Below are 15,314 nucleotides of genomic sequence, written 5' to 3' on the forward strand. Positions count from 1 at the left end.
AGGGTCAACTGACAAGCCAAGCAACTGATTTCCACTCTGGCAAGAACCCTTACATTGCCATTTTATCATTGCATATCTCACACACACACACAAAAAAAACACCATTTCACAGAAAACACACACACATACCCCCCACCAAACTCCCACCAACCAGGGAATTCAACAACAGCATTTCTCAGAAGAAATAGATCAAGACCCACCAGTTCATGGAGAGAGGGGGGAAAAAAAAAAAAAGACTGCATTACCTGTTTATAACCAGAGAAACTATGCATCATTTCTACTGAAGAACTAGGATAAATTAATTAATTCTAAAGCACAGCAACAAAACCACAACCTTGCGTTTCAAATCACTGCAGCACCTCCTCTTGTTTGAATAAGCACAAAAATAAATGCTGCTGTATATTGCTCTCATTCGAAATGCCGTCTCAGAGCACAGGCTTCTCGGCATTATGGGGTTTTTACCATTTTGTTTTCTTTAGACTGAGATTGTTTAACAAATCTTTTCCTTTCTGCAACAACTCTGAACTAAACTAACAGCTCAGCAGGATTCTAGTGTTTCTCTCCAACACAGCTTTTACGCAACAGATTTTGGTTGTTTAAGGAGCTCTCATGGAGCCTAGGAAATTTAGAGGACCTGACTGGAGGATCCAGGTTCCAGACTGCTCTGTTGACGAGTTCCTTGTGAGAGACCTCAGAAAAATATCCTATAAACAATTCACAGCCCAAGGAAAGTTCTCAGAGCCCTGGGGAAGACAAGGAGTTTAAAAGACCCCACAGGGACTTTTTCTAATTCTGCTTTTTTTTGTCCTATAAGCACTGTAAAGGGTCAGCCAAGAAATGAAGTCCAAATTCGGAAAGACTTCTTTAAGAAAAGCATGACACTTTCTCTTAAATACCAAATACAGTCCAAACGTAGTATGGAGACAAAAAAGGTCATAATGCATCTGCCTTACAGGTTATTATGAGACATGTCTAAAATACTAGATGAAATGTAAAATTGGCCAAAGCTGCTAAATACATAGTAGCAGAACTGTGACTACAAGCCCTGTTTTTGCTTTCCCCCTAAATTCACACAGTCCAAGTCCAGTTTTCCTGACCTTCTCTGAGGTACGGTAGACAGAGCTATAGGATCATTGACAGGTCTCCTGAAAGCCTGCCATTGACCAGCAAGTCCAAGAATCACATTCACTCTCTGTAACAAGAAGAGCAACTTGCTGCTCCAGAGCATCAAGCATGATTGGCAGCCAAGAAGCTCCAACACTACTATAAACCATTGCTTACCAGCCTATAGTGTCAAGAGTCTATTAATTCTCTGAAGCTGCTGAAGGCAACCTCTACTTGTCCTTGCCAGAAGGACCTCACAAGCCCACCAGTCTTTGCAGAAGAACAGGCTGTTGCTTCTCATTCCATAGGGACCTCTCCTACTGAAGGATCCCCAGTTGGAGAGGTCAGGTAGCTTACGTATACATTTAGTGAAAGTCACACATAGTAACCGAAACACAACGCAGATCAGAGTAATCTGACCTACCTGGAGCATGCAGACATTGGCCAACTCTCCCTTCAGGCATATCACAAATGAGAAAGCTTAAGGAACAGAGGGCTGGAGTGGAACATGGGACCTGGGATCTTTGCTTTGCAGCTGGCTTGCTGCATCACCTGGAACCCTTTCACTTCTATTTCTGCTCCCATCCACTACTCATTTTCCTGATTGGCTACAAACATTGCAGACTAAGAACCACCTTTTACCATGAACTTTTCCAGGGCCCACCTCTGTCATTCAGCTAGGAGTTTTAAGGTGAGCTGGGAAATCAGAGGCATAAGGAACGGCTTAAGCAAAATGTTATTTTTCAAACAGCACTTTTACTGAACTATATTCTTGACTTATCTAAGAGTTATTCAGCTTGTAAGGAAAGGAAAATTAAAGAGACTTTTTTACACTTTATCTCCTTCCCGAATACCCAAAGTTTTTTAATCAGCTTAGTGACTCAGTTAACACACATATGTTCTCAAACACTGAGCAGTAAAGATCCGGTTTAGGAAAGTTAAATCTACTTTTTTTCCCTCTCCAACAGAAATACAAGTCTCTTCTGTTCTGACCATTCAAAATAAAGAACACAGCCACAGCTATTTACAATACCAAACCAATGAGCATACAAGAGCCACACACACATCACAGAGATGACATATTTAATACTGTCAGGTTATTTCTCAATAGGTTCCTTAAAATCTTCAGCTGCAGCTTTACCTACAAAGAAGGCCCTAGCAATCTCCTCTGAGAAGTCAAAGTACAAAAACAGTTGTCATTTTTTTCTAAACCAAGTTTCCATTTCTCAATATTATTACATCTTTATGTTTGGTATTTTAAGGTAAAATGATGCTTAAACAGTCATAACAGTCAACTAATTACTGTTATTAGAACAGATCTCAGATTTGTTTACCTTGTAGGTAGATGCTTAATAGTTTGCAATGCAAATGGGGGAGGGGGACAGAAAATATAGTAAAAACGCACAGATATATTTCAAAGACCTACAACTAAACAAAAGCATCACATTATGGCAACAAGGAGTGAAAAGAAAAAAAAAAGAAAGCAAAGCGGTGATAACCAACTGTGGAGGGCCATGGGAATATACGCATTCACGATGATATTCCCCAGGGCGGGAGGGAAGTCACACATGGGATGAAAGAACACACTGGAACTGTGGATCACAGCAGGATCAGGAGAAGCACAGCAGGTCCAGGCGCCCACGCTAGCCCACTATTTTCATTCCCTTGCACAGCTGGCCCCTGCACACCATAAAGATTCGAGTTGGATGACAGAGGAAGAGAGGCTGGAATTAAGCCTGAGAAACCATGTACCCAAAAATGACAGCGTAACAAAGAACAACATTATTTCATTTCTCAGCTGAAATTCCTGATCTCCCTCCTCATAAAGGTATAATCTTGCAAAACTTTCTCTCATTAAGGATATGAAGAAGACATGGCTTCATATGAACAGGGCCACATGTCCAAATTCCATCCAATTTAGTGAGAAGAGTTCAGCCCTGCACACTGACTTCTCACTTGTTTATTGCTGCAGCAAATGTTTGCTGCAATATGAATGACATGCTGAACATACCACGAACAGTAAAGCGATAGCTATTAAAACCAAAAATATCAAACAGACCGGGAACGCATTTTGACAAGGAGGAAACATTAAACCAAGTCTTTGTAACATTTGCTAAATACAGAGGCTCATCATATTTCAGACCATTTGTGTTTAATTGTCCTTTCATCTGAAGAGCAGTGGATATGAATGCACATCAGGCAGCAGATGAGTCAGATGTTCTGGAGAGCTGCAATCAAGGACGCCCCACAACACCAGAGCCCTGCATGCATAATGTCTTGCACAACTGACTTCTGCTACAGCCTGAAGTTTCTTTTCCCTGCCTCATCCTATCCCATGACAGTCATGCACCAAAGCACTGAAAGGAAAATAATAAATAGGCCTGCAGTCTCATAATTCACAAAGTTTAAACACATGAGACTCCAGGAACCTGACGTCCGCACTCTCTCTTCAAGAGGTAAAGCTAATGCAGGAAGTCTTCTAAAGCTGCCATGGAGGCATACTCACACTGGTATAAAATAATCTAATCTTATGCTTTTGTTTTACCATTTCTTCAACAAACAAGAACAACAAACAAAAGGATATGCTTCTCAAGGTCAATGTCTCCAAATGAACGTGTGAGATGAAGTCAAACTCCGAATGGAATAGGTAACCCAAAACTTCAAAAATAGTTTTTGAGTGGTAATTACTCAGGATGTCATAGTAATTTCAACACGCAGAAGGGAGAATCCCCACCCTTTGGGGGAGAAAGCAGATAAGCCATAGGTACAGAGACAACAGGCAGCACAGGAGATTATTTTAGGGACAGCACAGTAGAATTTAACTAGATTTTAACTTCAATTCAGTGCTTTGTGCCTTTTGTACTCTGTCCTCTAATTCTTGAGATCAGTTTCTCCATTTTAGTTTTTAATAATACTAACTTAAATGCAGAGGAAATCAGCAGACCACAGCTTGGCCAAAAGTTCAGGTCGATCATTTAAAATGACACAAAGACAGGCTGAGGATAAGGATTATATTAATTTTAAGCCTTATTTGTTAAGTCGGCTCTCCGTATTAAAATACTAATCAAAGTTGTTAATCCATGGTAAATATGGAAAAGAATTCGTCCTCTCTGCATTCATTTTAATTCAGCTCTCAAATTGGACCTCTCCAAATAACAAAAGGAAAAGGGATAGTTTGTGGTAGACAAGAAACAGCTAAGACTTATACCTATTCCACATGGCCTACATATTGCAATTTAAAGGCAATTTTAAGCAAAAAATTTTGACTCTTGAATTATTTCGTAACTTTGAAGTGAAGTAATTCAGGCTCTTATTATCTGCTTTTTCCTTTTCTCATCAATACAGCTCCTCTCAGGGTACAAACGATGCTTACTCTTGATCATGCTCTTCTTAAGTCATCTCCACACTGCTAGCTCTGCAAAGAATGATGCCTGCTCCAGAGCACTGCCATTGCTAATCACTCAAATCAGGTCTCTCACAGGCCTGTAAGGAGGAACAGCACTGAGGGCAGCAGAATGAAGATGAGATTGCTTTTACTCCTCCTTTTCAAGGAATATATGCGACTGCATCCCTTTCATTCGCCTTCATGGATCACTTGTCCTGCCAAGTGCAAGTCTCTCCAGGCAAAGCTATGGCTGCCTTGGCTTTGTGCTGTACGAGGAACAACAGAACTTCATACTCGAGGCATTGCCCAAAGCACAAATAAGTAACAGCATGAAATAGATGCAACAGTGGTGTTCTTTGTTGATATTTAATGACAAAAATAGGGACACCAAACAAAAAATGGGCAAGAGCAGTTTGAGACTCACTGGAGTCAACACTTGACTGGAGGAATTATTCACTCCTGCAGCACCCTGGACTCTGAGGCTCCACTGCACATCTGTGAGTACTCACGTACACAGAACAAGGCTCACGATTGGAAAGGGCAGAGGCTGGCTCTTCTAACAAAAGACCTGTCATGAAACACTCTACCAGGGGCTGAGATGCAACACACACCTCAGAGCTGAAGTGGTCAACCTGCACCCCCTTGCCTTTGACCATCAGCTTCCCTGCAGAGATGTATGCATTTTGACTGGACATCTGCCTATATAAGACCTACATATTGCCTCCCAACAGGCTGCATCTCAGCCACAAAAAAAGCTTGCAGGTAGTACAAGCTATATGTTGTGCCAGACTACAGCCAACACCCTGAGCCCTTGAGTAATGTTTTCTTTCTTATCTTCTTTGTGTTTTCAGATAGGTCTCTGTCTCAAATTAGCCATATGAAAAGAAAACCCACAATACCACTCAAGGATGTTACAAGGTAAATAAATATTCATGATGTGCTTAGACAGCCGGAGATAGAAGTTGCTACATTTTTATTATTTGTCTGCTAGAGAAAGGCCACTGGTTAAACAGTTACAGAGGGCTCCAGACAAAAGGAGCACAGCAGCGGGGCAGGGTCCCACCTCGTCTGCTACACTTCATGACAGCTGCACCTATTTCCTGAACACAGTATTATCTGAGAGAATTCAGCATCTTTAGTTAGTGGTAACTCTGTTTCTACCAAGGCAAAAATCAATTTCCGAATGCAAAAGCCTTTTACAAATTTGAAACAATTGCATCATGTAACTCCAGAGCTTACAGGAAAGGCAGGGAGGGCTTTTACTGCAGCATTTGGAAAAGTTCTATTAGGAAACTGCTCTGATTATCTTAACACACAAAAAACCTGGGGGGGAGGGGGGAAAGATGGTAATTTTCTTCCTTACCTGAGATGCTCCATCTAGGCAAGGCACTGGAACAGGGATGTTACATAACCGCTCCAAGTGTTGCTCAGATCCTCTGCACGCCTCCTGTCCATCGGGAGCCCCTGCACGCCTTCCAAGCTGCCCGTAGTCTGCTCTGCCCCAGGTGAATACCTTGCCAGTTTCTAAACACAAAACACATTTCAAGATTGTTTATTCATCAGGGCCATGGAACATCTAGATACCAATTCAAAACTAGAACAAACCTTAATGTATTTACTTCTAGGACCATAATAAAAAAACTATTAAAACTAAAAACATTATGATATACTTCTCAGTTACTCAGACTTCAATAACTCACTTTCCAACAGAATGCCATCTTTGGGGTGGCTTGGGCTGTAAGTGAAACCATCTCAGTAAAGCTGCATAACCTATGTTTGCATACAATACATACACTTCAGTTATACAACAGACACATTTTTAGCTTAACAAAAGCACACACAGAACAGTTTATTCTGAAGCCTAAAAGATTCTTCTTGCTTCCAAATATTTGCCATAGAGACATCCATCCCGCGTCCTGTAGTTAACATAAGGCTTGCATTTTCCTCATAGAGGATACCTTCTGTCACAACTTCTGTTAGCAGAGAAATGGCTCTCAGGACAGCAACTGGTTAGTTAGGAACATCACCACAGTTGTCATTAAGCATTGGAAATGCACTGATTTGTTTTCCCAGGAATCACACATTGGCCATGAAAAGGTTACTTTAAGTGAAGTCAGCAGTATTCAAATCATCCCTTGCTCCACATAACACACGGGGGTCAGTGCTGCAGGACCATCATGCATAAATCCATGCTCAGGTCTGGATAACATCCAAAGAGCAATTTTTTTACTTTCTGTTCTTAAGAAATGAAGAAATAAAACACTAAGTGCCAGCTTTATTTTGTTAATGAAGCAACTAGATCTCTGCAGATAAAGTCATGAAAAACTGTCCCTACTGAGCTTCCGATTCAAAGGCTGCCTAGACACAGCATAAACAGTATGTTCTCAGCTTGGTTTTAACTGGAAGCAGCAACTCACATTCCAGCCCAGAAAACCAGAAGTGACCTTGAATTATGTACATACTTAAGCTGAGCCTCAAACTCCTCTCCAGACTTGAGCTCAAGCAAGTCATCAAGTCAGTCATAAGCCAAACAATCATTTTTTCTCAATTCTATTTCAAGTCAAGCAGCTAAGCTTGAACCCACACACACGCTTCTCCCCTCGTCAGTCAGTGCAGACCTACCCCATGGACCACCCGGGAAAGACAACTGGGGTTTTATTAACATATGCCGTAACACAGACCTTTGGAAACCTAACCACCTCCCTTTCCCTTTGGTGCTGTTCAGCTGTCTTGGAAGGGGCAGGGGTGGGCATTGCTGCTCTGTGGACTTTAAGCTGATCACGTATCTTACAAATAAACTGGAAATCTCCAACTTAAACATATTTAAACATACAAAAAGTATATGCATCTTCCTTGGAAATCTGCTAACAGTGGCTATCTTTCATTCAGACCTTTACATTTCTTCAGTTTCATTCTCTCAGTTCACTGATAACGCTTCCCTGAAACAATTAAGTGATAAAATTAGTTGCCCTTTCCTTTCAAGGGCACAGAGATTTTCCTCCTTTGGAGCTTCCCAGCACTTCAGGGAAAAGAGACCAGTCACATACTACTTTTGATACAAGAGATGTCTTTCAGTACAGTAACTTCACTTTGTTAGGTTAAAATCATTAAAACAAGTTTTATTAAGCAAATTGTCAGCATACCTTAGAGAGATTAACAGTTTGCAGTTGCATTTAAAAAAAAAAGTAGCATATTTAGCTTACACTTTGCATAAACCTCTGCTAAAAAACCATCTGCAGCTGCATAAGTGTTGCAAAAAAGCTCCTACATCAGTATGTAGTAACAAATTTAAATGAAGACTTGGCCTCAGGACTTTTCTATCAGACCAGCTTACTGCACCTATTCAGAACCATATCAGTGGACTAAAAAAGGACGGCAGGCAGCTCTATTTTGCATCAACTACAGGAACAGAAGCTGAGTTTTATGGAATTTAAAGCCAGAAAGAGCATCTGTATCATCTAGTTACATCATTAATATATCACAGGCTTTCAAATTCCACCCAGGCATTGCTGTATTAATCCCAAGGACTGTAGTTTAACTAAAGCATTTCAACTTTCAGAAGCCAAAGGCATTGACTGCAACAGGCAAAAGCATCAGCTACCAAGAAGGCCTCTGGACAGGTAGGTAGTGTATTTGATGCTACAGACTCAAATCCTCATACACAACCTATAAGAGGTTCACATCAGTCTAACTTAGAGGAAAAACTCTTTCCCAAACCCCACTGAAGTGCTCCACTTGGGCCCAGACACAAGAACAGCAGCCACGCATCTAACAAAGATGGTCCTTGGCACCATCACATCAGAGCACTGCTCCATCTCATCTCATGTCTTTCCTGCTGTTGGTGTCTGTGGATTCACATGAAGGCAACCTAAAATCCCAGGATTTCCCTAACCAGGTATCGGCTAGGAAAGCGATCTTCCTGCCCTGTAGGTCACCTACAGCAGAAACCAGGCAGCAGACCTGATCACCATCCATGCCATGACGATAAGCTGCTAGAGGGAGCTCAGCGCAAAGCAGGCAAGTCTGGAGCCTGAGCAGAGAGAAGCACAGGGGTCTGCAGCTCCCCAGGTTGCAAGATCAGGTCAAAACACCACAACCAGCTACTCTGAAGTCAAATTAAACTCCCTTATGAATTTAGGGCTAGCAAGTCCATCATTCACCCCAAGATGCTGTTTCCATATTCAACTGCTCTTAAAGAAAAAAAGACAACCACCGCCACCACACACACACACCACACTCCACATATCCCTTTCTTTTGTCAGGTTTTATTTGTCTAATTATAGTTGCCATCAACCACCTACTTAGTCTTGGTGAGCAATGATGAAAAAAGCCCCTCTCCCACTACCTACTACCTTTTCCGTGTGCTGTTTCTCTTTTTCCCATTGCATGGAATGTATTGGACTCCTTAAGGCATGCTCAGCAACTCTGTTATCAGTTTTTCAATTTTTGTAGCCCTACATTGAACTTTCAGCAGTAGCACCAAGTTGAAACATAAGCAGTAGAACTGGAAACCATATAACCTAGTGGTTTTATTCCTCCCCAAGCCTTAAACACTTTGAAGTACTCATATCTACTATTGCAAATTATTCCAATAAATACAGCAGAAATAAAGAATGTAAGCGTATTTGCAGGATTAAATACAGAGACACCAATAATGTTTAGCTACAACAAAATGCCTTCCATCCACATTGTTCTCTGACTGGACAACCACAGAACTACCTACACACCCAAAAACATGTAGAGCCTTCACGAGTGCAACCCACAAGACTACTTACAAACAGAAAGGAATTGTGACAAATTCACTTTGTTGTCATTACAAGGGGAACAAGTTTAGGGTGGCAATTGGTAGGCAAACATGGAGAACATCCATTCAAAAAACAAAAATCAAGTAAACTAATTTTTGCTTACAAGAAATTTGTTAAAGCCCAAAGATTAGATAAGCAGCCAACTTTCTCAGTTTTCAGAACAGCTACTCTAATCAGCAGGAATTCATTCCCCAGAGCCGCTCCTGTTTGGTGAGCATCCCCCCTCCCACACACAGCCTCCTGCTAGTGGTCGGCTGTTCCTTCTTTTCAGCAGGATACATCTGCCATGGGATCCTTGAGAAAACAAACAAAAAAAAACTTTTAAAAAAATTGTTTTTTCTGTGAGAGATCCTAACAGGAGATGATTTAGAAGAGTCTTCTTTATGAAACACTGATTATATTTTCAGCAATCAAACAAAATCTCAGTCTGAAGTGGAAATTTCAGGCTGAGGCAACACCAATGCATGGAAAATTCCAACCAAAAAGGTTAAAGTCTTGTCAAAATCCTAAGCAAAAGAAAGCACTGAATTATGACAGAGAGTGCTAAGCAATTGTAATGAAATGTATTGCTACCGTGCTGCTTATAATATAGATGGTATTTTAAAATGTTCTAAAAATATTTGAGAAAAAGACATTAGTCATATGGAGTAAGGAGGTTGCAGAATGAATTACTTAAGAATGAAGGGTGATATAACAAGGAGTGTTGGTCTAATATTAGAAGAGAACAGTTTTTAATTAGAAGTCAGGAAAACATATACAGTGATGAGTCAACTGGACAGAGAATACATCAACCATTGAAGTAGCAGAGGCATCAGAAAATGAGGTATTTTATTTCAGACTCTATATAGTAAAAGGGCATAAAAGGCAGGAGCTATTTCTACAACTTGTGGGAAAAAAGAAGCATACAATGTTGGAAAGTTTTTCCAGTTCTCTGAAGACACTAATGATGCTTGGTAAGACCTTGGTCTTGCCGTGTTCTGAGCATGAATGCCCCAGTTCAGAAAGGCACTTCAGCTACTGCTCAACTGAGCATCCACATTGTCCAAGCTGACTTCATTGCGACTGTTCGTTTTTCCACCAGGCAAACGCTACCCCAGATAAGGGCCACAGCGTTCACTACCGTTTGGAATCGAGGAGCAATAGATACAACTCATGCATTCTCTGCCATTACAGCAAACAACTTGAATGGAACAAACATGCAGTACAGCAGTTCAGAGAGCTAGGAGAACACGACAGAAGTCACAAGATTAAAACAGAAAAACTTTCCAACAGCCCCCCTAAATCAATTATATCTATAGTACATAACAATACGCTACATCACTCCAGATTCTACAAAGTCACAGACCTAGCTGCAGTTTCCTCCTGCTCTCTGAACTGCAAAGAAAGCAGTCTGTGTCAGCGTACAGACAGCGGCAAATCATCTAACGCAGCATCACAGCCCTTACAGAATACGGATGAAGGTATGCACATTATTCAAGTGCTCGTGGCACTATGCTAGCCATCCACTGTCAGAAAGGCTCCTCTGCATTTTCTTCAAACCTTCATCCTGTCCTAATGCTACTACAAAGCATAGGCAGTTGAGAACGGCCTCAAAATTACAAGTTTCACAACCTTCAGAGCTGTGAACCTTCAGATTTTGTGAATCTAGCCACACTACATAAAGCACTTCCAGTTTGCTTCCTGCCTGACACTGCAGCTCTTACTGTGCTGCTTCATGCTGCTGCTGTGGATGTAGAGTATGTTATTTTTCCCTTTTAGCACTTTCTCAATCCATCTGCTCAGCCATATAAATATTTGGAGACAAATATCAATAAAATATCCATTTTGGTCTTAAAAATAGGTCTGTTTCACTGTTAAACAGCAGGAAAATAGGGACCCTGGAATTTACCTATTTTCACATAGATTCAGCTACATCTTTATATGAATTTTCCTGTTCTAAGATAATATCATGATTGCACTAGTTTTATCTCCTTGAAGCATCTATTCAGTATCCAGACATGCTTTGAACTACCCTTTCATAAATACTAGATGAAAGAGTTCACCTAGGTTATCTCAATTCATGGCTGCATTAACAATTACTTTGCAAATGAACTCTGGATAGTCACACTGAATGCTTCATCTTATTCAAATCTGAAATAGAAAGTTCTATATAGAACTCCTAATGCCTCCTTTCACATGAAAATTCACAGGTGCACACATTAAAAATTGATATTTATGAGCCGCTTCTGACTTCTCCCTGCCCAGCACAGGACAAACCAGCACCTTTCCCACTAGAACAAAGGCAACAGGACACCCTTGTAGAAGAACATCCACTCAACCCTCCCTAGTCCTTGTTGGCTGAAGACAATTTTAATCTGCTGCTGGAGACCACGCATCACTGCAACACCTACAGCCCAACACTGCTACCCAGGCATGGGTTCCTTACACAGTGGGACCAGCTGCTCTGACCGAGCTTTAAAAGGCCCCTTCATCCCTTCACACAGGAGTCCAGTGTAGCAGCGCTGCTCATGGCTCATCATCTGTACTCTTTCTATGACTTTGTTACAGACTTCTGCATATTCATATACTATGATAACATTGCTGAAATTTTTACCCTATTCATCTGTATCGCTTACAAGAAGCGTATCACCAGAACACAAACCTATGCACAGCCTTGTGGTCACGCCTCTTCACAAAGATTCAGACAAAACAGCGAGAGTACCTCAGGAAAGACAACAGTGACCCTAGAGACTGTTTCAGTTGTCACTTCCAGCCTTCTGCAGTCACAGATTACAATACACACCTAGTTCAGGAGGGTCCACACAGCATCCACTCAACATGCTGCAGCCCACTAAAGCATCCAAGCACCCCATAGTTAGGTTCAAATCTGCAACAAAAGGCCAAAAGTCACAAGAGTTACAGGAACCTTAAGGGTATCACCAATACTCCTGCAGTAGCTATGGATGTGTCAGTTGGGACTCCTACATGCTTCAAGCAGGCCAAAAATTTCTGCTATTCTGAGCTACATCGGAAGCCCACAAATCTGGTGACAAGAAGTTTATGAAAAGGACACGCCAACCAGGCGCCTAAAGGATTTCACACCACTAGTATCAGCATCTCATGCTGCAAACAACTGGCTTCCCACTGTGGCTCATCTCTATTGCTTCAAAAGACAACAAAAATAAAGGGGGGGAAAAAACAAAAAGAAAAGAAAAGAAAAAAAAAAACAGCCCAGGAGCCAATCACACATTGTGAGAGAAAATTTCAGCCAGCCAGAAGGAACGCTGTTGCACACCATTAATGCAAACAGATACGCTATAAGGGAATATTATCCAGTCTCCTTTCAGAAATTCCCAAAGATATAAAAATATTAGATATGTCCAAGGACTCGGATGACAATGCAATATAATGGAAAATAGTAAGACAAGTAAAGCAATTAGCATGTAGGACCCTCTCTAAGGAAGGACTTTTGGACTGTAACCGCTTTTAGCACAGATAAAATTTTTCAGGGCACAGACTGAGAACTCCTTAGGCAACAGCTCACATCAAGACAGCCTGAGAAACTTTGGGCACAACTGCTGGTTCTCACCCCTAGGCCACCCCTCTGCACTGTGCAGAAACATCTATTTATGAGGGGGAAGGTAAACCATGCTAGGGAATTGATCTGGCTGAAAAATAACCCAGGAAATGGGAGCATGGCAACAGCAAGAGGTGCAAAAGGCAGTGCTGTATTAGGTCAATTTAATATTCTATATGATAGGATAGAGATGACTTGCAGCTTCACATGACATGCTAAGTTTATCATGCATTTTTACCATTATATCCATTTCTATCAGGACTGTCAACATCATTTAACATTTAAACAGCTTTGACTTTCATTCATTAAAAAAATAGATCAGTGAAGCTTCTTCTTTTTTGCTTCCATAGTTACACCAAGTTATGCCTCAAGATGGGCAATGTTAATGGGATTATTCAAACACTTAATTGTATGCTTCACTGCTTTGAAAGATTGGGCAAAAATATCTTGGGAGTAAGACAAATTCAAAGCCTCTCCAGATATTCTGGAAGTCCTATCTACACATTTGGGTTTTAGAGTAGATGAAGGCTGATTTATGTTAGAGGACAACTGGAAATCTGAAGTGTCACATGAAGCTCTGAATAAACTGGAAGAAAATTAAAGTCCGAGATATTAAATGTTTCTACAGTTGTGTTCATACTGCTGATAACAAACAGATATATGATCTTGGCTCAAAAAAAAAAAAAAAAAAAGGATTTCTACCAGCTATTACCACATCAAGTCCACGCAATCATGAAACAAAGCTGGGAGGGAGGGGTGCTAAACCACCTATCACACTTTGTATTCATTCTGCAAGATGAGAAAATTCCTTTCTCATTTCTCTCCACTCATGATTAGAGAGTCATGACTGCCTCACCAGCTGTGCCGCTGGCTCATTTTAAATTCAAACTACGATACATATCTCACTTTTAGACTTTTAATAGCGATGTCTTAAAATGCAGATTGCTGCCTAAATTTAGTTACATGATTAAAAACAAATCTAACTCATCTCTACCCTGCAAACAGAACTGCTGCATTCAAGGTTCAATAGAGGGCTTAACTCTTCATCTAAAAACAAAGTCCTAACAAAAAAGTATCAACGGAAAAGGAAAAAATAAAAAATAAAAGAAATCAAAGCACAATTTGGCCATGCCTCTAGAAAAGCAAGGATGCATAAAACATTAACCAGCTACGGAAAACTATCTGCAAATACATCATAGTATACTATAAGGTTTTTGTTCTGTAGTTCTGCAAATAAATTCAGCACTATGTTACTACAGCAGTATGAGTCATACACTTTTACTGACATTCTATATTTATACCTCCATGCCCTTCTGCACTGTTACATGCTTCCTTCCATACAGGCCTCCCTAAGCTGGAATCTCCCTTCCTGCTGCAGTCAAGCATCTCTCCCTCTAGCATTCCCCAGAAAATTAATATTAATTGATATTTCTTTCTAAAGACTTATGGAATGATTGTTAAACACTATTTTGAAAAAGCAACATCCTTGAACTATTGTGACATAAAATGCTTTTATTTTTTCACAGTGATTTTATTGTACCTTATTTCCTACTTCTTGTCTGTAAATGGACTGCTCAAACTTATTTTCTCAGAGGCAAGATCCAGGTCTTATTTCATCAGGCTTATAGCAGCATGGTGCTACAGAAATAATCTTATTCAGAGATTATAAATTACAGAAAGTGGTGTTAAGTATAACTGTTTTCTACCTCAACTTATAAGAAGCATTACCTATGGCCCCAACCTTGCAAGCATTTGCGAATCTCCAAATGCACGCTTGCGTTCTCCAACTGCGGAGAATGCAAGTGATCCTGTTCGTCTCAATATCCCATTGCCTTCTGAGACTATCTAAGAAGGAACAGGCACCTGTCTACAAGAGATAAACAAAGTGAAGGTAATTAAGTTCCCAGAGCTAATATTTACCTTGTCAAAGGACTTGAGGGCATGCTGTAGATAGACAGACACAGAAATAGCAGAAGAAACACTCTGTAAAATGGGAATCTACAGAAGAACTGAGCTTTTTTCCTCTTGTCCACAAGATGCACTCTTAAGAGCAAACATTCAGAGACCTTTCAGACAGAGATTTCACTAGATAACAAGCCTCAGACATGCGTAATTCTGAAGAATAAGCCTCAGACATGATATCCAAAGAGAAACAGATAGCATAAAGAAAGAGAACATTAGATGTCCAGTCCTGGGACTTGCTAAGCAGCTTTAATTTTCTCAGCAGTTCCCAGAAGCAGCTAAGGGAGTTCTACATCCTATGGAATTCAACCCTAACTACAGTTCATTCTTAAAAAGTAAAGTACCAGGAAAAGGACAATATCACACAAACAAAAATAGCACCTTCAGGGCCTGGCAGGAGATTGCCTGGCTTGTTCAGATGGGGCCAGAACCATAAGGTTCAACTACATGCCACCAAGAGCGAGCTGGTCACCTCAGAGGAGCAGCCACAACTGTGGCATTC

General features: G+C 40.7%; 1 protein-coding gene across 22 annotated transcripts in view; it reads right to left on the reverse strand.

The window, feature by feature from the left end:
• SERGEF (secretion regulating guanine nucleotide exchange factor) overlaps nucleotides 1-15,314 on the reverse strand; it is a 159,818-nt gene that overhangs the window by 113,128 nt on the left and 31,376 nt on the right. For 20 of the 22 annotated variants that reach the window (XR_003255681.1, XR_003255677.1, XR_003255674.1 and 17 more), the window contains exon 9: nucleotides 5,853-6,013. Coding sequence is in view for 14 of the 22 variants with exons in the window: in XM_026078923.1 (XP_025934708.1) it covers nucleotides 5,853-6,013 (161 nt within the window). In the remaining 8 variants the exon portion in view is untranslated. Of the gene's footprint in view, nucleotides 1-4,320; nucleotides 4,588-4,679; nucleotides 4,756-5,852; nucleotides 6,014-15,314 lie in introns of those variants that run through there. The other 2 variants (XM_026078932.1, XM_026078930.1) reach the window with 2 other exon arrangements.

The sequence above is a fragment of the Apteryx rowi genome, unplaced genomic scaffold (genome assembly GCF_003343035.1).
Source record: "Apteryx rowi isolate R43461 unplaced genomic scaffold, aptRow1 scaffold_49, whole genome shotgun sequence".
Lineage (NCBI taxonomy): Eukaryota > Metazoa > Chordata > Aves > Apterygiformes > Apterygidae > Apteryx > Apteryx rowi.